At 42.1% G+C, this 24853-nt stretch overlaps 3 protein-coding genes across 7 annotated transcripts in view; 1 reads left to right on the forward strand and 2 right to left on the reverse strand.

Annotated features, from left to right (window-relative positions):
• Positions 1–7913, reverse strand: part of gulp1a (GULP PTB domain containing engulfment adaptor 1a) — a 114761-nt gene extending 106848 nt beyond the window's left edge. For 4 of the 5 annotated variants that reach the window (XM_080785308.1, XM_080785303.1, XM_080785309.1 and 1 more), the window contains exon 1: positions 7812–7913. The gene's annotated coding sequence lies outside the window, so the exon portion shown is untranslated. The remainder of the gene's footprint in view (positions 1–7811) is intronic. The other variant, XM_080785307.1, reaches the window with a different exon arrangement.
• A 9420-nt stretch (positions 7914–17333) lies between these two features.
• On the reverse strand, positions 17334–21173 carry LOC308330847 (F-box DNA helicase 1-like; the record flags this gene model as incomplete). Its single annotated transcript, XM_080785922.1, has 1 exon — positions 17334–21173. The coding sequence occupies one exon, from the start codon at positions 21171–21173 to the stop codon at positions 17334–17336; it is 3840 nt and encodes a 1279-aa protein (XP_080642048.1).
• A 1997-nt stretch (positions 21174–23170) lies between these two features.
• On the forward strand, positions 23171–24643 carry LOC308330848 (ubiquitin carboxyl-terminal hydrolase MINDY-1-like; the record flags this gene model as incomplete). Its single annotated transcript, XM_080785923.1, has 1 exon — positions 23171–24643. One exon carries the CDS (start codon positions 23171–23173, stop codon positions 24641–24643), a length of 1473 nt encoding a protein of 490 aa, XP_080642049.1.
• Positions 24644–24853: the final 210 nt, after the last annotated feature.

Genomic DNA, 24853 nt, shown 5'->3' on the forward strand with positions numbered 1-24853 from the left:
CAAAAAAACATGCCCAAAGCCTCTTATAATAAGTGTACATGGCAACACTGAACAAGAGGCAGATGGGCTGTTCTCATAAGACATTCATTGCCCTTCCCTCGTCTTAGCTGTGATTTACTTTAGGAGATCAATCTGAAGACACAGAGATGCCTAGCTTCCTGCAAAATATCAATAGAGAGTATGCACAGGCATGATTTTCCCATCAGGACACGCCCCCCTCATCTAGACTGAGTGGCAAAACATTGAGCAGCATGGAGTGTTGGAAGCGCTCGTTGGAAATCACTCAACCTGCCTGCGTACCACCGGTTTCTAAATGTCACATAATGCAGGAGGCAGCAAAATGTTGCGTTATTGAAAACAAGCACTTCCAAACTCTGACACTTTCTATGGTGGATTTTCATGAAACAAAAACTTTGCAGATAGAAAGAGGATAATTCAAGCTTTTCGTATGCAGCTGCAATGTTGGTGAGTTTAACATAGTTTTTGCCACTTCCAGGTACGATGATGTCACGAGCATTCCCTCTATAGATGAACAACAGCTGGTAACAAATTCAGCATTGTTTTTGCTTCTAAGTTCTAACTTCTAATGGACTATGTTAATTGATCATGGAGGTTGGCTAAAGCTAAACTGTTGGGACAAAAGTAGGAGTGCAAGTCCTATCTATTTAAATTATAAACAAAATAATTAATTTAAATGGAATAATAAGGGTAATAATAATAATAATGGTAATAATAATAATCAATCTAGTCTATTGTAAAATAAATAATCGGAATTGTATTACGTCAATTAAAAAAATGGGCAAGAAGAAGATCAATAGTTGCAGCCTTAGACAAAGGTTAGTAGATGTCGTGCTCTCATTTCAAGATGCATTTACATTTAGCCGAGAGTAATTAACATGGCATGTTTTAAATGGTCACAGGATAAAAATGTATCATAATAACCTATCATGTAAATTATAAGGTAAGTGAAATGGCAATGAAAGTTCCAGACGAGTCAGTAGTTCCTATCAAAGACAGAAAATAGCACATGGTACTGTACATTAGAACAACATTAGCAGCATGACCAGCAGCCAACACCAGTGTTGCACAGTCAATGGACTGAAACGTTGTAAATATCCACTGCAACTTGAGGCCAACAGCATGAATTACATGTATTGCTAATAATCACACACACACACACACACACACACACACACACACACACACACACACACACACACACACTTCTTCTGTGTTGTGGCTCCTGAGGTCACCACTTCCTTTGAAAACGAAATGCCAAAGAGATGGCATACTGCCCACCCATTCTAAGTGGGGAACTTATCCAAAATATCTTACAAATGTCAAATGTCAAACAATTACCGGCTTAGCCATTACTGAAAGGTCTGGAAACGTCAGGTCAAAGCATGAAGCTTCTTTCTTTTTTTTTCTTTGGTAGATTATTTGTGAGCACCTGAACACAGCATCATCATACTGTATGAAGAACAGGATAGAACTTTCCAAGAAACATGGGGTGCACTTGATTTATACCAAACTTTTTCATGTCAAGGACCCCCAATTGGCACTAATTGGCCCGCGGACCCCCATTTGAAAAGATATGCCAGGGAGCTGAGCTCCATATAAGACAAGATTTGTACGGCTCTAGCAGTGATTCTCAACCTGTTTAATTTCAAGGACCCTCAGTTTGACAACCATTAGTCTACGGACCCCGAATTTAATGGTATTTATATCTCTGGCACCCCCAATTTATTTTGTAAAATCAATGTTAATTTCACTGTGAGAGTGTACAAATGGAACCAAATTGACCTGTTAGGGTCCATTTGGTTGGTTCCAACCAGTGTTGTTTTCGTCGACTAAAAGTAAGACGAAAAATGTTCGTCGACTACCTATTTTCACTGACAAAAACAAATGGAAACTAAATGAAAACTAAGTTACAATGACTAAAACTAAGACTAAATATACTGACAATTTCATCGACAAATAAAAATTAGACTAAAATGTTTTCAGCAAGTGTAAAAACACTCATTACGACGGCATCAAGACCCGCCAAAATACATTTTAGTCGAAAACTAGACTAACACTAAGACATTCCAGGTGACTAAAATGTGACTAAAACTAAATTAAGTTTCAGTCCAAAGACTATGACTAAACTAAAATAGAAATTTGCTGCCAAAAACAACACTGGTTCCAACTATAATTTAGCTGGGGACCCCTGGAACTCTCTCAATGACCCCTGGGGGTCCCTGTTCCCCACTTTTGGAACCAGTGATTTATACCACCTTTGTGAATGTAATGGGGGGACGGGAAGTAATTCCCAAATGTCCAAACTTTCCCACAGTAACAGGCCATACTAAATCATGCGTCGCTAAAGGTACAAGTCAGGGGAAGCATTTAACAGAAAAGCCTTTTCCAATCTGGTCTGTAATGTGGCATCTAAGAAGGCAGGCCAATAAGATGGACCATTTATCATAATGAAAGTTTTCATTAGGACTAACGCCTCATTTTGTTCCCATTCAGCTGGCAGATTTATTTACCCTCGACTCCTTTAGCATTTTAAGGGAGCAGGTCCAACATCTGTAAGCGCCCAGGACCAGCAGAACACACCGGAGGACACAGTCCACGACCACGACCCAGCCCCTGGTAGTGCCATGTCTTTGGTTTTTATAATGAGTACATTATTTATTAAGCATGGTATTGCTCTTAATAATGGATACATGGTTGTGACCCACAGCACCGTGATGGTTCAGTTGTTCTTAACTTTTCCTGAGCTCTGGAGTCTACTCTGGACCACTAAAACACACACACACACACACACACACACACACACACACACACACACACACACAAGGCATTTAGTAGATGCTCATATTACACACCTACCTCGCTCTTCTCTCTCTCTCTCTCTCGACCAAATGGACTACTTGAATCTACTCTCGATCAGTGTTATACATACATATTTGTGTGATTCGTTTTGATTCATTACTAAATATTAACCTTCAAAAAAATTCAAAAATCACCTTTCTTTCTTTCTTCAATTAGTTAGTTAGTATTGTTTTACTGAGACGAGAGGCTGCAGGCCCTCAACATCAAACTTGCCTTTGGGTATTCGTCTCCATAAGCATAATGTCCTATAATTTATCGAAACAGACCTGGAGGAAATTACGTGGTATTGATTTTGTGCTGTATGCTATCTCTGTTGGCCTAGCAACAAGGGCATATTAAAATAACCTATTCAGGAGTGTGGCACAAGTGGCATTTTCGATTGAGACATCAAAGCACTGAATTCAAAGATAGCTTTTGAACTCTAACATCTAGAGCTCCATCAGCATTGGAGAATAACATTTATTCCCCCTAAAAATACCACTCGTCTTCACCAGACAAAGAGGAGAGAGAGGATGAAGATAGACGTGCATGGATGGAGCACAGGCAGGAATGAGATGATCACAGAAACGGCCTACAGCAGTCTCATTTGAGGGAGCCTATGATTAATTTAGACAGTTAATAAGTGCCGAGAGGATTCGTTCATTCACGCTAGAGCTTTGACATTTCATGAGAGTCAAAGCCCCAGCCAAGCAAGACAAAAAGCATCAATCACCTCTACTATGGCAGCATCATCGATATGTGTCATTAGAATTTGATTTTGGCATGGTACATGGGATGGTATGAGTAATTAACTCATATATATATATATATATATATATATATATACACACACCGGTATATATATATATATATATATATATATATATATATATATTTATTTTTTTACTGAACATTTTTGAAAGATAGATGACATGCCCACAATCGTCAGGTTAAATGTGAGACATTTGTTATGTCCTCATGATCACCTGTTCGAGTTGAACTAGTGAAAAATTAGATCTGCTATTTTCACTTGTTTGGATCCCGGGAAAAGTCACTGCTCTATGTGGTACAGACAAAACAGAACTTTTTTTCCCGATGGCAATGAGATACAGGCTGCATGGTCCCTGAGTGATGATGCTATCAGTCACCATGTGAGGATCCTGATGTGCAGACAGATGACACATCCGTTGAGGTGTCTGAGCCCTAGGTAGTGAGTGGCATAGACCAGTGGTTCCCAAAGTGGGGTGTGGGGACCCCCAGGGGTCCTTGAGGGAGTTCCATTGGGTCCCCAGCTAAATGATAGTTTGTAACCAAAATGGGCCCTTATGGGCCAGAGCCGTAAAAGTCTTGTCTTATGGGGGTCCCAGGTCCCTGGAATATCTTTTCAAATGGGGGTCCATGGGCTAATTAGTGTCAATTTGGGGGTCCTTGACATGACAAAGTTTGGGAACCACTGGCGTGGACACACAATGTCGATGGCACGGCACTCAAGACAGTCAGATAATGTTTTGTTTGTGCTATTGTTAGTCGGTGTAACATGACGCCAGTCATATGAAAGGGACCTCCGACCAATAAACCCACAATCAATTTATCTATAATGTTATCTCGGCTGATAGGCCAAAAGGGACAGGAGGTGGAGATTATGTTTTAACTGCTGTCGTTCCTTCCGTCCTGTAGAGACAGAGGCTATGATTGGCCCGTTATTTTATTTTTTTATTTAAAAAGAAATATGGCCAAAATATGAACAGTCTGCTCCAATTTTGAACCCGACATTGAAAGTAATTTACTTCCACCGATAGGGGGTTGAAGGTTCCACAAACGCTACAAATGCCACTGTTTCAAGAACTTTCCCCCTGCCACCAGATTAGGTACAAAAGTCTGTGACAATGACCGTCAAACAGTATTTTGGCAGTTCCCATGTTGCCTGTAAATCACCTTCAAGGGGCATCTAAAGTGCATGGCTGGGACAGACGTGAAAAGTTGCAACATTTGTCAAAATTGTCATACAAACTATTCCCCCCCGCAGGTTCCTTGCGTCCTGTCAGGCGCACCCCACAACTGACAACCCTGGGTAGGCAACCCAGATTGCTTGAGAGCTGCACTCTCATGATATGAGTGCACTTTTATAGTTTGAATATATATTTCACTGAGCGGTAATATAATATATATAATACTGACAGAATCTGGAGTGAAAACAGTAAACTCTCCAGTTAATAAGAAGTCTGTCTGAAAATCAGAACACCTTATTATGGATGAATTATGCAGTAATAAAACAGCCGACCTACAAGCTTACAACACATGTTGCATCGACGTTGAGTTGTTTAGATCACTATTTTAGTATTTTTGGAGAGTGCCACCATAGTACGATGGAGTGGATTGGGGATTAAGTTAACCTCAATGTCAAACAGATATTTAAAGTGAATAACATCACTGGCTGTACACAGCCTATCCTGGTCCACATTGCACAGCAAATCCACTAGTGATGTTATCAGTGTATTTAGCTCTCAGCAGCATAACAAAGTAATTCATCAAGAATAGGGGTGAAGTGATTCACTGATCAAGAGAAGATTAAGCAAATCGAATTGTATTAAGCGAATAACTGGTTTAATAATGGGTCTAATATGTGCCACAACAACTTTCTTTTTCGGACAACAGGTTAATTTCAACTGTTCAATCTGTTTGTGATGTACCACCATGAAACACTTCAAAAGATCAACAGAGGGTTGTTGTTCACTGCAACAAATCTCGATCACTACATCCACACAAAGGATTGCTGTGAGTTATAAAAATGGGGATCCACTGTGACCACAGAACAGAAAGGCAGAGTGCAATACACTGGTGACATGTTGTTACATGTCACCAGTGTATATATACAATGTGTGACACCTAGGGGCTGAGCCAAAATAGAAGAGTTTGTAGAAGATCTTTGTCTACGTTTCGTACGTCTGTGTCCGTCCGTGGCTAATCTTGCAAAGCGAGATCAGTGCCTTAGGCTATTGTGCCCACTGCTAGTACCCTGAGGAACGGAATTCTTGAATTGCTATTCGTAGTCAATGGAAGGGCAAATAACTCCATATTTGGAAGTCAAAATGATGTCACACAGCAATGTGACGGTGTCAATCTAATGACATCAACATTATGTCTGAAAAGCCACACCGTTATTAGACCCCGTCTTGTTTTTTTGTAGGTATCTAATTTTCTCCAAATATCCTCGAACACCTCTGCTGCATTATTCACCTCACAAACTGGCAAATTGCAGGAAATTATGCAGGAACCGCAAGGCTAACTTGCATTGATTTCCAAAAAAGGGGTGAAAAAAGTGTTTGGATATTCATCTACACTAAGCTTGTAGGCAGCAAGCGCCACAAAGCACAGCCTCTTGGCCAAGCTATTCAATTACTGTGGCCAAGTGGCTGAAAATCTAGGCTAATGGTGTTCAAAGCTTTTGCATAATTCAGAATGAGTGATGTTCATCAAACTATGAAGACGCGTCATGGTTTTTTTGCATAATAGCCTGTGTTCAATGAATAAAATGAATGAATAAACTGCTGATCTCAATGATTCTCGAGACCTGTTTCACAATTCGGGTTAAATGATGACTTATCCCAAAAAAGCAAGAAGAAAAAAAGAGTAAAGAGAAGAGAGAAGTCCTAAATGAGAAACGAGAAGTAGACCTGCTAAAATGCTGACAGGATTCCTAAAGCCCAACACACACCGGGTCTGCGTCACTCAAGAAATGGACACATGCTTCTCACTGAATGTGAAGCCATTGTGAAATTTCAAAGTAATTGGGTCACATATAGGCCTAGTACTGGTGTAAAGAAAGAGATAGAATAGTGTGGCAGAATACTGTATCTGACAAGAGAAAAATGCACGGCAAGAGTGTCCTTCTTTGGCCCCAGCATGTCCTTATAGGCACACAGTAAAATGTGTGCATCATGCACTATAGCTTATCGGTCCATTTGGTTCCATTAACCTTCAGTATCAGAGTTAAATAAACAGCGAGACCGAGCTCTCTCTAACTCTCTTCATTTTGACAGCCAAGCCATAATCTGTTGGCATCACTCAGTTCATGTTGTCCCCATGGCTGGCTGGGTGTCACTCACTGAAATTATCCTCTCTTACTCAGTTTGTGCACTGTGCAGCGATCAAAAGCGACACCGCAGCCCCCCCACCCCCCCGTGTCTTAATATAAATACACACAATTTTCAATTCAACACACGCACGCGCGCACACACACACACACACACACACGGTCCAAAAACAGTCTTGAAATAAAAAGCAAATACACACGTCAAGTGTGCATGCCGTTGCTTCAAGATACCCTTATTTATTGGATGTGATAGCCGGGGGCACAACTTAAGCACAAATATATTAGGATAATAAGTGGAAAATTGTATAGCCTGCAGTTTTAGCTGCCCGCCCTACTAACGTAGAAACTACTAGAAAGAATAGGCTACAATATCAGTTAAACGCAAAGACACTATTGACTAAATAAAAGGGGAACACATTCATCCTACAGAAAGCAGACAAGTGGACCAAACTGGAATAGCCTTTTCTGAACAACAGTCCCTCCCGACCCAGCTTCACTTCAAATTCCACCTTGCACGGCTGGAAAGTGGAAACAATTGCACAACAAAAAGTTTCCTGCAAACTGAACAATAGCCTAATGTAGCCTAAAAGCATTAAATAGCCGATACTTAAAGCATACCATTACAGTCAGCAAACATGCTACAACAATCACGTTAACTGCGACTTTGTCGCCGCCCGGGACAACATAATATAGCCGACGAGGCGAAAGTATGCGAGGGGAGCAATAAACAAAAGAATGTCCCCCAACAAAAGAGAGGCTCTCAACAACAGTCAACCTTGCAACTCCAAAGCAACACTTGGAAAAGCATTTCCCTGCACGCCTAAACAAACACAGAAAATAGACCACTTGTCCTACTCACCGTGAAGCCGAGATAAAAGCCCCAAAAAGTGTCCCGTTATAAGAAAGAACGAAGCGGCGCTCCACCACCACAAGGATCCAACATCCACCTCTCTGTGCTCTCATCTCACTACAGCGGGCCAGCGGCTGGCTGGGTGCGTTTGGTGACGTCATCGTGTCACCATGCGACGGTGGCGCTCGCAGACCATGTGCAGATCAGTGTTGATTTTGACAGCACATTTCGATTTTTAATTTTAGTTCAGTTCAGTTCAGTTCAGTTATATTTTGGTCAAAAAGCAAAGACATTACATTACATGTATTATTATTATTATTATCTTTTTGAGACCAAAAGGGTTTAGGCTGAAGCCAATGGCTTAGTGTGCCTAAAAAAATAGAAGAGAGAGAAAACAAAAAAACTAAAACATGAAAAACAAAACAAAACAAAAAACCAACACAAAAGAAAACACAAGGAAAAGTAAAACAGAAAGATACACAGGAGAAGACAGATTTGATCACACAGAATCCAGAGTCGCACATGAGAAGAATGTTATGATTATTATATAGTTATTATATTACTTTGTCATACTAATACGATTTAGATATATGATTAGTAAAAATACTAGGTTTATAATGTTCTATACTTATCTATAATTTTAGATTTATACATTATTTTAAATGTATTAATTGAGCCGCACTTTTTCAATTCATTGTCTAAGGCTAAGCCGTTCCATAGTTTCACACCTCTTATGCTTATACATCTGGCCTTTTTGTTGGTTCTTGCCTTAGTCCCCCTGAATATGCAGAATCCCCTGAGATTGTACCTGCTCTCTCGAGCCTCGGACAACTCCTGAACACAGGTCAGTCTTTTGAATACAATTCCAATTCACATTTTAGTCATCTGAAATGTTTTAGCTTAGTTTAGTTTTAGACAGCCAAAGATCATTAGATATTTTTCCGACTAAATGTATTATGTAATGTATACTATATACTCTATAGGCCTACATTGTAGAGTCAACAAAAATGTAATTTGGTGGGTTTTGATGCCATCGTAATGACTGATTTTACACTTGTAGATCTGCTATTTTCAGCATGCAACCAAGTGTAAAATGACTTGTCTTTTACTTATACTGGATCGCTTGTCCACTAGTCCCTTCCTAACATTTTAGTCTATTTGTTGATGAATTTGTCAATATATTTCCTTTTAGTCATCATAGCTTAATTTTCATATAGTTTCCATTCAGTTTTCGTCATTGAAAAAAGGTAGTTGACGAACATTTTTAGTCATAGTTGGTCGACGAAATCAGATTTACAAGCTCACAGCGTGCATCGCGTTAAATCTTGTCAACAAGCGACATCTGCTAGAGGAGTTAATCAGAAGTTAATAGATGCCCTTAAAAACTATTTTATTAAATTAATTTCGATACCACGTCTGACCAGAATCAGAATTGTGCAGTTCTGTGCCACACTGAGTGAGGGGAAAGCAGGTGTCTTTCTTTCGGTTTTCTTTCTTCCTTTTTGTAAATCTTGGACTTGGTAGAAAATGGGCTAATGCCGTTCCATTTATCATTTCCACTTGACTTGCATGCTTTGAATACAAAAGCGTCTGTATTTTCGTACCTTTGCTTTGGGGGATCATTTTTCATTTCTCCAATGGAAAGTGGTTATAATATAACCACTTGTGTCCTTGTGTCATATTATGACACAAGGACACTGATTGTCAAAGTGGAGTCCGGGGTCCCCTGGGGTCCCCGGACGTTTCAATTTCACTATTTCACGGTAGCGGTTTGAAGTTAGTCCAATGAGATACAATAGACAGTTGTAGAATTCTGACAACATCTTTTCAAATGGGGATCTGTGGCCTAATACTGCAGGTCCTATATCAATTTTGGGGGTCCCTGCAGCTGACAACATGAAAATGTTTTAGAACCACTGCCCAAGGCAACAACATGAGGACACATTAATGAGTTGTGGATACTGGACAGAGCCTGCAACAAAGCTATAGCGTACCTACCGACCTACAGAACAGTGCAGTCATACACTTGGTCTAAAAGGATATATAAACAAAAAAGTCCTTGCAAAAAACAAAAAAGTCCCGTTTCCTTTGAGGTCCTATATGCATTCAGTGAGGTCAAGGAAGGTTAGCTGGTGTTGTTGCGCAGCCCGCACCGCTCAGTTCACACGGGTGTGATTTTTTTAGAATCAGTGTAGTTGAAAGTACTTGTAGTACAGGTTGAAATCCTTTGGACATGGCATATCTGTCAGTTTAATTTAAGATGATGGAAAAATCAAGATGGAAAAATAAACTCGCCACCAAGTTCTCTGTGCTGAGTTGAGCAAATAAGATTCTGCCCCCACAGTTCTCCTTGAGAGGCTGTCAAACATCTATGCTGTCAAACATTCAAAAGTGTGGAAAATAATTTTACTTACCAAAAGCTTGTTTAAAGTTTGAAAATTAAAATTTCATGCTAAAGTAAGAAAAAGTAAGAAATGTCAAAGATATGATGATGAAGCTGGGTTGACTTTATACAGCAGCAGGTGGCAAGCATAAATCATGAATGTGAGAATAAAACTGAGATGCCTATCCACATATAAGATCAATACTTTTTTATGTCTAGAGACTAAATCCATCCTCAAAAATGAAAATTTGGGGCTCCAATAGTCTCGTCAAAAGTACAGGAGTCAGCTTACAGCCTTACAGATGGAAATGGCTCTGTGGACTTTGATAATTTTATTCTCTGCTTTTATAACATAAGATTTATTTCATGGTAGTGTGAGTATGACTCAATGGATTTTTCACAGAGGATTATTGGCTATAGCTCCAACAAAGCTGGTGAACAGTCAGTCCTGGTTGTATTTCCCCATCCGTTCACCACACAGTGTCCCCATCACAGAAAAATCACAGACATGTCTCAATATAATACAAATGCTTTTTGTTCTTGCTCCGTATAACAGTGGACCAGCTGCAGACAGAATCTGTCAACAACATAACTACAGTACGTGTTTGTGTTGTATTCCAGTATAATGGCCTTTGGGAGATTAGGGAGTTTCTGTCATATGGCGGCTGATAACACAAATAATCATGTTTTCATAAGAAATCATGTGGAGATATTTAATGGATTAATTCATAAAATATGCACGATATTCAGAAAATGCTCACTAACCACTCCCAGAAGAAATCTCAATTCACTGTTTTGACTTAAAAAACTATTCCTTCTCTGCATTAAATGGTGATGGTATTTCCCTTGTACATAATGGTGTAAAACACATCTGCGTTATTATGCAAACAAACAACAGACTCTGCCTTGTGGTTTCACTGAACAGATCTGAGATCTCTTTCCATATACTAGCAGGTCTGCCCTGTTGCAGCTTGTTAGAGCTACAGTAGCCTCTATGCTTTATACTGTTATCAACAATTCCATTCTCTCTGCAGAAGAGGTAACTCCATAGATAAACCCTTACAACAAACCATTGCTGTTGGGCAGAAACCTTGTATCTCCAGTCTCCATATTCCTACTTTGTCGTATTGAGAGGTTGAGATTCAATTTATTGTCAATGTACACTACAGTACAGGTACAGTACAGCAAAAGGGGTTTCAATCTTTTCGTATAAGAGACAGTGACGTACAAAAGTAGCAAAAATAGGCGATCTACAAGCTAACAACGCAGCACATCGCAATGCTGAACTCGTAGATCAATAAACGTCACACTTGTGTGAAGTGAGGGGCGCTCTTATCATCATACATCATCACATTCCGTGCTCAGCCAATCAAATCATCACATTCTGTGGTACAAGGCAAAAAATGAAAGTCTGTTTGTGGGTTTGTATAAATAATTTGACCAATGAAAAGTATTAACAAGAGCTTGTGACTAAATTATAGTTCTACATTAGAACCATTGGAACACAGGTTCTTTCTTTTTTTTTTTTACATACAAGGTTTCCTTCCGACACCGGCAAAATATTCCTTGCTGGCTCCCTGAACCTATCCATTTCCATCTAGTGAAATGAGAGCTAACGGACAGATCTCCATATCCATCATCGTTGCGCCTCATCAGCGCTGCAGTCGGAAGACATTCCCGGTGAAATGACTAATGCGTGGAGGTGTATCAACAGAGAATTGCTGCTGTATGCTCTCCGTGTTATGGATAATGCCAACAGTGGTGCACTGCAATATAATCTGTTTTTGGGGGGGAATTACACCCAGGAAGAAAGTAGGGTGCATAATTAAGTATATAGTGCAATGAAGTTAGCGAATGCAAAATAAATATCAATATTAGAGATGCACAATGTAATCGGTATAGGCGTATCGAAATCTGCCATATCGGCCATAAGAATGCCATATCGGTATCGAACCGATCTCAAAGTAAATCACGATAATTTTCACCGATATTGATGGCACAATAATATTGTGACGGTGAATGGCTTTGTACTCGCAGAGCAGCCAGTCTGCCCGTTTCCGTTTCTTTAAGAGCGTCAGTTGTTTTAAAAAAAGAAAAAATCAGCAATGAGTACAATATAAATATGATAATATATCGGTATCAAAATCGGTATCGGTCGATATGACCCTGCATGATTGGATATCATTTAAATAATAGAAGGAGTGCCACCATTTTTTTCCACCCTAAAACATGATCATCAGGTACTATTACAATATAAGGGGGAAGAACTTTTTCCAAAAAGTGTACAGTATTTGTTAAAATCATGCTTTTATGTGGACAAGCCCACCAGTTCATTAAGTATGCCTGGTTTGCCTGGTTAAGTAATCAATTGTCAGGTGTGGGGTTGCCATGGGGGGCACTGCACTCCCTGTGGTGGTTTGGAAGTTCGAATTTGAAGTCGGTGGGGCAAACGGTTCTCGAGTTACGTGCATTACAACCGTACACACACGCACACAGACAGAGACGTGGCACATTTATAGTAGGATGATTTGTATAATCAATTAAATAGATAAGTTTGATTAACTTTTGCCCAGCTATCTTTTAGTCTAATGAATGAAATAACAACCTTGTGAGTGACAGTCAAAGTTATAACCCATAGCTTGTAGGCATTTCTTTTACGTGGAACTTTTGTCAGGAAACAACTTCAAAGCACATTGCAGCAGAAGTCAGACATTCTGGAACTGTACAGAGAAATTCTTTGCCCACTTTGTATGAGCCGATTAGTTTAACATTTCAATGCTCAGCTCATGCATGCATAAACAGGTTAGACTCACGTCATTGACCTATATTTATTGTTTCTGACCCGAGAGAGGATTTAATGGATGGACAATTATATGATCCCTGCAAAACATAGTAGTTCCATAGTGTTCTCAATTGTGGATCAAAGTGGCCAAAAGTAGCTGAATACTGAAAATACTTTCAAGTTTAAATGTCACCAGGAAATGTATAGTTTGTCCCTACATAGTACAAATGCCATTGCACTCCCAGTAGACCTAGGCCTATATGAATCCATTTACATAATGCTGCAAACAAAAGATTTCTTTGTTGGCCAAAGGCTGAGAACTCTGTAGGTGGTATGTTGGAACATGCAGATAGGGACCGTTAACGTAGCTTAACATCTTCATAGAGGTGGCACGCCAAGTGCAGTGTGCGTTGCATGCTAAACATGCAAGAACATCATTGTTTTCCTATGTAAGAAAGCAAATGCATGAATCATATAAGAAAGTAGTGTCGCTAACAGAAAATGTACTTCATATAAAATGCCAGAAGCAGTACTTCATAACACATGCCACTGCAGTACAGTCACTTAAATCACTTGCAAAGCTTAGTCACTCTCTTAAATGCCTAATAGGCATGCTGCGAGACAAGATGGATGCCCACTGATTGGCCATTGGGTTATCACAACATCATTGTCAATAAAATCATCAATGCCATAATTAGTATCATCAACATCACCACTCTTTTCTCAGAGATCAATCCGAATTTTAATCTCCCTGGCATAGTCGACCATAGCGCATTGGTTCTCAACATCTCTGGGGATGACCAGGGGTCCAAATGGATCCTTATGGGTCAGTATTATCTCAGAGACTGTACAAATGGAACCATACTAAACCTGGTTCCATTTGTGATCACAGAGGATTTTACACAATTAATGGTATTAAATGGGTTCTGTGACCTAGTCACTGTCATAGAATAATCAGGAGTGCAATAAATGGTCAAGAACTTCTACGATGTTGACTCTTGGTGAGCTATAGGCCCCTTATCCACCTGGGTTGAACCGGTTCAGTTATTGTTTTTCCCACCTAATCCAGTTCAGAGTGAACCAACGCTAAAAGTTGGTTCGGAACTGGAACCAAAAAATGGTCGGTTCCATGAAAGCATGTAACAAAGTTCCAAGAATCCAGTTGTAAAACCAAAGTTATTTTGGTGGAAAAGGGGCGTATGTGTCACTTGGTTAAGACTCTCCCATGGCTTCCGTTCCGTGTGTGGGTTATGGTTAGGGTTAGGTTTAGGGGTATAGTAATGTCGGATTATTTGGACGTCGGATTTACGCTATGCACCCATGTCACTTTGCAGAGGGGAGTAGTAGCTACTATTACCGAGCACAAAGGCTTGGAAATGAAATGCTTATTTCTGAAAGCACATACTTTAAAGCACAGGGTTAATCTCCCTCTTTATATTATGGTTCTTCTCATTGTAGACGACCCGCTGTGTGTTCATTATCAGGTGACAGTCAAAGACAGTTGAAGTATTGGACCCGTCCCGACAGAGGAAGAACATAGGCCTACCTGTTGTTATAGAGGCCAGATTGTTCTGCCCCGGAGCCAGTCAGGGGTAAGTGACCCCTGTTGATAACTGGGGGGTTCCTACTTCCTGTACATTTCCTGAAAATGTAATGTTTCAATTTAGCCCCAGGTTGGAGGCCTGAGGTTGAAGGCATGGCTCCTGTCAGTGAACGGTCTGTACTGAAGTGAGCTGAATGTAATCTTCTTTAGATCTAGAAGAGTTCTAACGCTTGTGCTTTGTTCTTTGATGTTCAGTTCTTATCTCTGCCAGGCTTCAAGGCCTGAGACCAAGAGATTATGTCTGTCTGTCTGTCTGTCGTGCGTGCATGCCGTCTTTAGGTTAGGGTTTGAGGTAGGGTTTCGGACTAATGCCTGTCGGACTGTTAGTACGTCGGACCAAACATATGCACCCTTGGAAGAGCACCCCTTTTTTGTTTGATATAAATACCGACCGACAGACAAGTCAGTAATCTGGCTGACAAGCTGGCTTTTGTCCCTTGTTTGCACCAACAGCTATTCATCAATTTGAGAGATAAATGTAGACCTTTTAATCTCACGTCCCACATTTTAGTGGCAGGGAATCAGCCTTTCATTACCTTTAGTGTACACATTAGGTCTTTCAAGGAATGGTAATCATTACAGATTCTGAGATTCAGTCGCAACTTAAGGCATCAATCAAAGTCCTAGCCAGATCTGTCCTGGAGACTATTTTAAAAGATCCATGCCTTTAAATTGAATTAACTCCTTTTAACCAAGCCAATTTACCCCCCTGTTATCAGAGGCCTGCAGGCCGCTACTCATTATAGTCACTCACTTGTGATATTTCAAGGACTAAATATGCATATTAGGGATAAATCTGAGATGGCCCAGACATGCAATACATTTTAGAACAGAGATTCCCAACATGGATGCAAAACAGATTCATGCCTGCATATGTCGTTGTGCATATACAAGTGAAGGATGTCAGAGTAAAGATTCTGTGAATGGCTGTAACAATGTTATAGCCCATTCTCTGTCATACCGTGGTATACGTCATACAGTCTGACTGTGTAGATCATGACTGATATCGTCATCGTCTACTCTGACTTTTGTGAACACCCCAGACAGTTTTTAAGTTGCTTAATTCAGTATTTAGATATTTGATATTAATTTTAGCTGCCCCGTCCGTTCCTATACAAACACATTCATTGTAACTTCAAACTCTATTTTAACCATTTTCATTGAAACACTCATCCTTGGTTCTGGTGACTGGAGACCGGATCATCCTAGATCTGCATAATTATATGGTGCTATGTATATGCTATATAATCAACGTCTAGGCTAAGCTTAGACGTCTAAAAAACTTTTCTTTTAGACATTTCTTAAGCCATTTGACGCGGCCATCTATTGCTCAGTGGGTCAGCACTCAGCATGCATGCACTTAATTAACGAAACGGATCATTCGTTTTTTACACAATTATCAGTTGTTTTAGCAGAGTTTTAGCAGATGCATGTACCTGTTTTGGCTGAATGGAATAATTAACAAGGCGCCACACTCAACGCACTTATAACAGCTCCTACTTTGCTCTCTTCCTTATCCAGGATTTGCATGAAGTTGGACCACACAGTAGAGTTGACATGGTTGCTTTAACCTTCTTATATTAATTTGCTTTGAGCTTGCTAGTTTGCTTTCACCTCTTTGAGGTCAACATATTGTATTGTGTATGGTCATGGTGTTGGGTGCCTGCACATATGCACACATGGCATCAACGCATGGTGTTGTGTGCAGGCACCCCACACTTTGTTTTTCTTTTATCTGTATTGTACTGTGTTTTGTATGGACGTGGTGTTGGGTGCCTGCACATATGCACACATGGCATCAACGCATGGTGTTGTGTGCAGGCGCCCTACACTTTGTCTTTCTTTTATCTGTTGTACTGTGTTTTGCATGGACGTAGTGATGGGTGCCTGCACATATGCACACATGGCATCAATGCATGGTGTTGTGTGCAGGCGCCCTACACTCTGTCTTTCTATAATCATTTACTTTTTAAGAGCCTGCCCAGGGACTACAGATGAAATTTAGCTTTGGCTAACTCTGGCCCATTTACATTGATGTGAAAACTGACATGTTGATTAATGAGCGTTGTCCCTGTCAAATAAATAAATAAATAAAATAAATATATATATAAAGTACAATTTCACGCCAGTGTTTTCATTCAAATCAGCACAAGGCAAGCCAGGACGGCTGCCTTGCGTGGTAAGTTCTTGCGCTGCTGATCCTAAACCAGCATAATCATCACACAACCGTTCATGTCGCTGCAACACTATCTTATCCTAGGTCAGCCTAAATTATCACACGTTAAACAGAACTTCAGTTTGAACGTTGTTTTCCTCCGCAGCGGAGCACACATGCAGCAGACAGAGAGAAAGAGTCTCTACACTCGACCCGATAGACCCGAGGGGGATACAGCAGATTCCGATCCTGCTCGAGTGATTATGATAAAACATGGCTCCGACCCGTGCGGGTCTCGGGTCCTGTCCACTCGGGTATTTTCGGAATCGGGGGCCCCGGTGAAGAGCTCTAGTCTGAGCAAATCTTGCATTGCATGTTGATGTTCATTAGGCAACAAAGTCTTATGCACATCTATATGCTCTGAGGCGGGTGCGTAGGCAGGGCTCAATGTATTCAGAAAAATGCACATAAAGTGCACCGTGCACCATCTGCAATACGAACTTTATTGGCAATGTTTCCGTGAAAGACCTTCTTCAGGCATGTTGATGTTCATTGAAATGTTGACCAACTCTGCAACATCAGTGGAGAGCTGCGTAGTTCAAGGGTAGTTACAGTTGCTCGTGTGTTTCAGCCTGGTTGAATATCTTGTCTGTCTGCAGGAATGCGCTTGGGCCAATGCGCTGCCACACACACCTCTCACACAGTGGACCTTCAGTATCCACACTGTTCATATATCTCATTGGTCGTTTGCACATGGCAAACGCTGAATCGGTCATGATAAAGTTTCCACATTCTCGGACGGAGCAGTGTGGAGGCTGGCCCTCCTCCATCACGGAGCTGATCATTTCTGGCTTCAGGAGGTACTCCCCAGCCTGAGTGAGAATGTTGACAACTGTCTTGTTGACAATCAGGGAAGTCTTGGCCCGGGTCACTGCCACATACAGCAAGTTCCACTCATCGTCTGGAATCTTATTCCAGGAGAAGTCGTTCATTCGCCAAAGGTTGTGTCTGGCACAGGGGACCTTGTAGAAGTCATCAGTGATGATCACAGTGTCAAACTCCAGACCTTTGGCCTTGTGGACTGTTCCCAGGATGAAGTCTGCGTTATTTATGTCACTCTCATCACATCTGTTGAGGCGTTCCACCAATTCGGGGATGCGGGTGGGGTACTTTTCCACCACAGCCAATTTGGCCTCTAGCTCATGGTCCTCTGTCTCTGAAGCATACATCTTCAGGCCAAGAAACCCATTGGCCTGAAGACATATACTACGGATGAAGCCGTCTTTAATAACTATGGGTTTTGTGTTGGTGCCACCTGACAGCATCAGGTGCCATATATCCAGAATTTGCTTCAGTGTTAATTCAATTCCTCCAACAAAGTGAATCCTGCAGCACGGGTTGGCATCTGTGAGCCGCACAGCTTCGCTGAACACACTAACATTACTACGAGCCAAAATGGCTATCTTTCCCTGCACAGACATGGCAAATGGGTCCGTGCTCGCATCACAAAAGTGACCCGGCTGGTTTCCTCCCACTAGAATCTCTGTGACCTTCTTGCAAACTTGGAGAATGGTTGCACCTATGTAGGCAATCTCAGCACCAAACCTAAAGCTCTGTGTCAGGTAGTATAGGTGCGTGTGCGGCACGATGTGCAGTGCATTGACTGCCCCCCGGAAGGAGTAGATCTGTTGGTGGGGATCTCCAACCAGTATCTTCCCACAGCGCTGAGACAACAGGATGTCCATGATGACTGGAGTGCAGTCCTGCGCCTCATCTAAGAGAATTACATCAAAGTCTTCAGACAGGCAAGGCTTCTGGAGTTGCCACAACTTCAGGTAGCCATCATGAGTCATAAAGTATCTCCTTTCGTTGGGATCTTTCATTTTGTTCCAGATATTCTGTGCATCCCTCACATAGTCCCTCTTCTCTTGGTCTAGGTTTACTATGACTCCCTTGTTGTTTTTGTAGGTTTCGGGGACATGGCTGGTGTTAATGCATTGGGCCGCCGAGGCCATGTAGGCATTGAGAGTCAAAGTCACAACCTTGGCATGGGAAAAGCCACGGCGGCCTTTGGGCAGGTCCTTGGTGATATACAATGCCTTCAGGTTAGAGCTCAGTTGATTTTTGTACTTTCTGCCCACTGCTTGGTAGGCCATGGAGTGTATAGTCTGGCAGACAACATGGTTGGGGAAGCGCACTGCCGTGATGACTGACTTGTTGAAGGCCACGTAGAGGAAGCGGCGGTCTCGCCATTTTTCGGCATACCTCACCAGGGTAGAGGTCTTTCCCGTACCTGCAAAGGCAATGATCTTGACCACATGGTTGCTGCTGATGTCATGGCTCAGGATCATATGTTGCTCATCGGTCATGTGAATCTGTGGTCTGCTGTGATTGGTTTGGATTTGAGTGGGCAAATTCCTTATCAGGTGAAGCACATGATAAATATTGTAGTGCAACCTGTTACTGATCCAGATACCGTTCCTATCCATGGCAAGCAGGAATGTGGCCATCTTATACAGGAACTCTGTTATGGCCCTGTGCGTCATGGTGCCCTGGAGATGAGACACCAGTTCCTGCACATCCTTTACTGTTTCACTCAGGAGCAAAATCAAAGCCATTGCTGCATGGGCATTAGGAGCACCGTCTTGGATTTCTTTAAATCTGATGGTGAGGCAGGCCTCGGCCTGGGGAAATAGACGATGTTTCCTAAGACACTGCCAAACATCTTCAGGCCTCACCCTCTCACCAGCAGGCTCATGTTGAGACATCAAAATGACAAGATGACACACACTCTGTTTGTTATTTGATTCTAGAAATATACCACTTTCTTCAGAGATAGTCCCGACAGCATCAATTGTATCCTTGTCTCCCAGCAGATACCGGTCATACCGCTTCTTCAGAGGAACACATGTTGGGTCCTCCACCTCATATTGTTCCAATTCTTCTCTTTGTATTTGGCTGCCGTTTTCTTGGCTCACAGTCAAGACACCATCACCATGGCCATCGTACCATTGCTCAAACTCGTCATCATCCCCAAACATATCCACTGTCATCCCTTCTAAATAGTCAATTTCCTCCTCGTCTTTCAATGGTGTGGCTAAAAGATTAGCATCAACTTCATCCTTGCCCACCTTGAATTGTTCCAATTCTTTTTCTACCTTAGTGGCATTTTCGTGACTCGAAGTCAAGACACTATTGCGGCGCTCAAATTCATTATAGTGCTCAAACATTTCCACTGTCATCTCTTCTAAATAGTCTATTTGCTTGCCGTCCTTTAGTGGTGTGGCATCGTCATCTTTATCCTTGCCCACCTTGTAATGTTCAAGTTGTTCTCCATTTACCTTGCTTGTGTTTTCTTGGCTCAAATTCAAGATGCCATTACCATTGCACCATCGCTCAAACTCATCATCGTCCCCGAACATTTCGAATGTCATCCCTTCTAAATAGTAAATTTCCTTCTCGTCCTTTAATGGTGTGGCTAAAGTATTGACATAATCTTCGTCTTCATCCCTGCTCACCATGTATTGTTCCTCTCCTCTTTCTACATGGCTGGTGTTGTCTTGGTTCGATGTCAAGACACTATTGCTGTCGAACCATCGCTCAAACTCAGCATCGTCCCTGGACAGTTCTGATGTCATACCTTGTAAAACAAAAATTTCCTTCTCATCTACTGCCATCCCTTCTAAATAGTCTATTTGCTTGCTGTCCTTTAGTGGTGTGGCATCGTCATCTTTTTCCTTGCCCACCTTGTAATGTTCAAGTTGTTCTCCATTTACCTTGCTTGTGTTTTCTTGGCTCAAATTCAAGATGCCATTACCATTGCACCATCGCTCAAACTCATCATCGACCCCGAACATTTCGAATGTCATCCCTTCTAAATAGTCAATTTCCTTCTCGTCCTTTAATGGTGTGGCTAAAGTATTGACATAATCTTCGTCTTCATCCCTGCTCACCATGTATTGTTCCACTCCTCTTTCTACATGGCTGGTGTTGTCTTGGTTCGATGTCAAGACACCATTGCCGTCGAACCATCGCTCAAACTCATCATCGTCCCTTAACAGTTCCACTGTCTTCTCATCTTTTAGTGATGTGGCTAACAGTCCATCATCATCCTCAACATCCTCCACCTTTAGCTCTTTTTTTGAAATGATGACCTCTCTTCCAAGTCCTTGTGATTGTGGAGTGGTGCACTGCTGGACAGATTTCTGTGAGCTGGAATTAATTACATGTGTCACAGAATAGAAGTCGATGATACCCCTTTGCTGCTCGTCAGGACTACCCAGCTTCAGCTTCTTTGAGTGTGTCCTGGGATAGTGTGTCCTCTCAGGATCATAATTGCCAGGGGACACATTATTGGTTTTGGAGAGGGCAGTGGTGCCTTCTGGACTGCCACAATCCTCTGCATTGAGGTGTTTTCTCTTGGCATTTTGTTTAATGGCACTTTCCATCCTTACTTCCCCACTCTCAATGCCGAATTCCAAATAATTAACTTTAACTTTTATAAAATATACTACTCAACTAGAGCTGGTTGTCGGAGTTGATGGAAGGTGATGGAGTCTCACGTGAGGGGCATAACAAATTCAGCTTTCCTCTTCCCACAAGGGTCACAACCACTTTTTATATATAGGAATTGGTTGTCACAGTACACTATGATGTAGTGGGTGCCACAGTACACTATACAAGTAAGACACGCAAACGCGGGAAGCGAACGCAGCTCGTCACCATGACTCAACCATAACCATATAAGGAGTCCCCAAAGCAGCTATACGTCAAAATATGGAGTGTGTTGCATCAATCACAAACAAATCACTCAGCTCCATATATGGGCACAAAAGGGGCCAGGTCCACATATACAGTAACAGCGGGACAGACACACAGACAGACAGACATGATCTGCAGGGTCTCATAGTTAGTGCATGCTCACTGCGTTCGCAATGATGTAGTCATTGTAGTGGATGCCACAGTACACTATATGACATACTGGTTGCCACAGTACACCATGATGAAGTGGGTGGCACAATACACTATATGAAGTACTGGTTCCCACAGTACACTATGATGTAGTGGGTGCCACAGTACACTATCTGACTTAGTGGGTGCCACAGTACACTATACAAGTAAGACGCGCAAACGCGTGAAGCGAACGCAGCTCGTGTGTGTGCATGTCTGTCTGTCTGTGTGTCTGTCCCGCTGTTACTGTATATGTGGACCAAATCACTCAGCTCCATATATGGGCACAAAGGGGGGACGGACACACGGACACACACACACAGACAGACAGACATGATCTGCTAGGTCTCATAGTAAGTGCTCACTGTGTTCGCAATCACTGCATTCGCAATGACATACTGGTTTCCACAGTACACTATCTGACATACTGGTTGCCACAGTACACTATGATGTAATAGGTGCCACAGTACACTATGATGTAGTGGTTGCCACAGTACACTATGATGTAATAGGTGCCACAGTACAGTACACTATGATGTAATAGGTGCCACAGTACACTATGATGTAATAGGTGCCACAGTACACTATGATGTAATAGGTGCCACAGTACACTATGATGTAATAGGTGCCACAGTACACTATGATGTAGTCGGTATAGCCTACCACAGTACACTATGATGTAGTCGTATAGCCTACCACAGTACACTTGACTAAGTAAATAAAATCACACCCGTGTTAAGTGAGGGGCGCACTTATCATCCTACATCATCTCATTCGGCCAATCAAGAATTTGCATCCTCACCTTCGTCCTCAATGTTTGTGGTACGCAATGTTTGTGTTTCCAAACACCCAAAATTGTCCATTCATTGTTAATGGCATTTAAGGTTAGGACAAGATTTGGGCTACACACACCAAAAGCTGGCACTATCGTGCCTCAAAAAAAGACTAATGGTGCATTTGTATAGTGCCTTTATCCAAAGTCATTAATATGTACATTATATTCACACCGATATGTAGTTACTTGAGATAAGTTATAACATAAGTGTGTGGTCTCAAGAGCCAAAAGAACTGAAAAGTTTGTGGTCTAAGGTTGCGTCTTTATTCAGTCACAGTGCAAATGATTTACAATACATCAGTGATCTAAACAATCATTAAAAATCCCATAGACTTGGCTGCCAATTATGACTCCAGGTTTGGCACAGAATGCTTTCACATTATGTTTTATACTATATAATATTTGACCAATAATGGTCAAAGGGGTTGTTGAACATTACCCAAATTTGGAGTCATCCGCCATAGATTTGTCATAGAGGACTGATGTCATAGGCTGGTACATGAAATCTGAGATCCACACTGGAGCCACATCATTGGCACTTTTGTATGTGTCCAGAAAATTGTCCTGCTCTTGTCTCAGGCGTGAAGACACCTGAGACATGTGTTGTCCTTGTCAGACAACGCTTCAAAATACCTTGATCCACTGTCTCTTCCCATAGCAATGGAGGGGCAGAGCCAAAACGTAGGAGTTGGAGACTCCGACTGCAACAATCCTCTGCCTGCTAAAGCTGCCACAATACAGGAAGTAACACAACCCATGCCAGAAGCAATGCCTTTGTTGGAGAACGGAACAGTTCCGGTCGCCACCACAGCAGAGAGTTTATCCATCCTGCTGAGCCAGATTAAGATTGACACAGACACAGAAGCAGACATCGACCAGGAGACCGAGGAGAGCTATGTGGAGCAGGGTCACTCCACAGACGCTGCCTCCCTCTCTATCCCAAGCCAGGAGCTGTCAGATGTGAACTCGGCCACAGCAAACTCCCTTGTTGTGGATGAGACCCAATCAACATATTGCCCTACAGAGGGAAGGTCTCCCAATCTGAGAGCGGAGGAGGAGGTTATGGGAGTTACTGGTGCTGATGATGGGGGCGCTACTACCACCGTGGCTGCTACTGCTGGTGCTGCTTTGGAGATGGAGCCGTGCATGACAGCCTATTACATGGTGAAGTGGATCACATGGAAAGAGAAAAAAACTCCTATCGTCACGCAGAGTCAGAATGGACCCTGTCCTCTACTGGCTATAATGAACACCCTGTTCCTACGATGGAAGGCCGAACTCCCAGCAGAGACCGAAGTCGTCACCTCTGAAGACCTGATGGAGAACCTGGTATCATGTGTGTTGTCTGTCACACCCAGAAAGAATGCAGAAGGAATGGAGCTCAACTTCCAGCAGAACATGAGCGACGCGATGGCCGTCCTTCCTAAACTCTCTACAGGTCTGGATGTAAACATCGGTTTCTCAGGGGTGTCAGACTTTGAGTTCACTCCAGAGCTAATCGTGTTTGACCTGCTGGACATTACTTTGTACCATGGATGGTTGCTCGACCCACAGAGCCCAGAGATGGTTTCAGCAATAGGGAAGTTGAGTTACAACCAACTGGTGGAGAAAATCATTGACTGCAAGCATTCAACAGACAGTAACAGAGTTAGAGAAGCTCTGAGAGCAGAAACGTTTCTTGAGTCGACCGCCACTCAGTTATCGTACTATGGGCTACGTGAACTCAACTCCTCAGCCAGAGAGGGAGAGATATGTGCGTTTTTCAGAAACAACCATGTCAGTACCATGATCAAACACCAGGGACATTTGTACCTGTTGGTAACGGACCAGGGCTTCCTGCAAGAGGAGCACTTGGTTTGGGAGTCTCTCCACAACGTGGAGGGTGATGGGAACTTCTGTGACTCCGAGTTCACACTGTGTAATACTCCTCAGAAAGAGTCTGAAACGCAAACCAAAGACACCATGCAGCAACAACAGAGACAGATCGATCAGGACTACCTGGTAGCCATGTCCCTTCAGCAGACACAGGGGTCACCCCCTGTTCCATTGAGCGACCTGGAGTTAGCAAGACAACTACAGGCGGAAGAATATCAGCAGCAGCAGCAGCAACAACAGGGACCAGAATCACAGTAGACCACAGAAGTACCTCCACTCATTTGTTCACTTTTTAAAATATTTTTACTTCATCATTTTACGTATAACGTATAAATCAAAGAGGATGTGATCACGTTGAAACCTTGACCAAATTTGGTGTCATATGTCAGACACGCATCACAGATGACTGATGCCATGATGATTAGGCTTATCACATGAAGTCAGAAGTCCACACTGGAGCTACATCAT

Source organism: Protomyctophum bolini (assembly GCF_963924005.1).
Source record: "Protomyctophum bolini genome assembly, chromosome: 16".
NCBI classification, from domain to species: Eukaryota; Metazoa; Chordata; class Actinopteri; order Myctophiformes; family Myctophidae; genus Protomyctophum; species Protomyctophum bolini.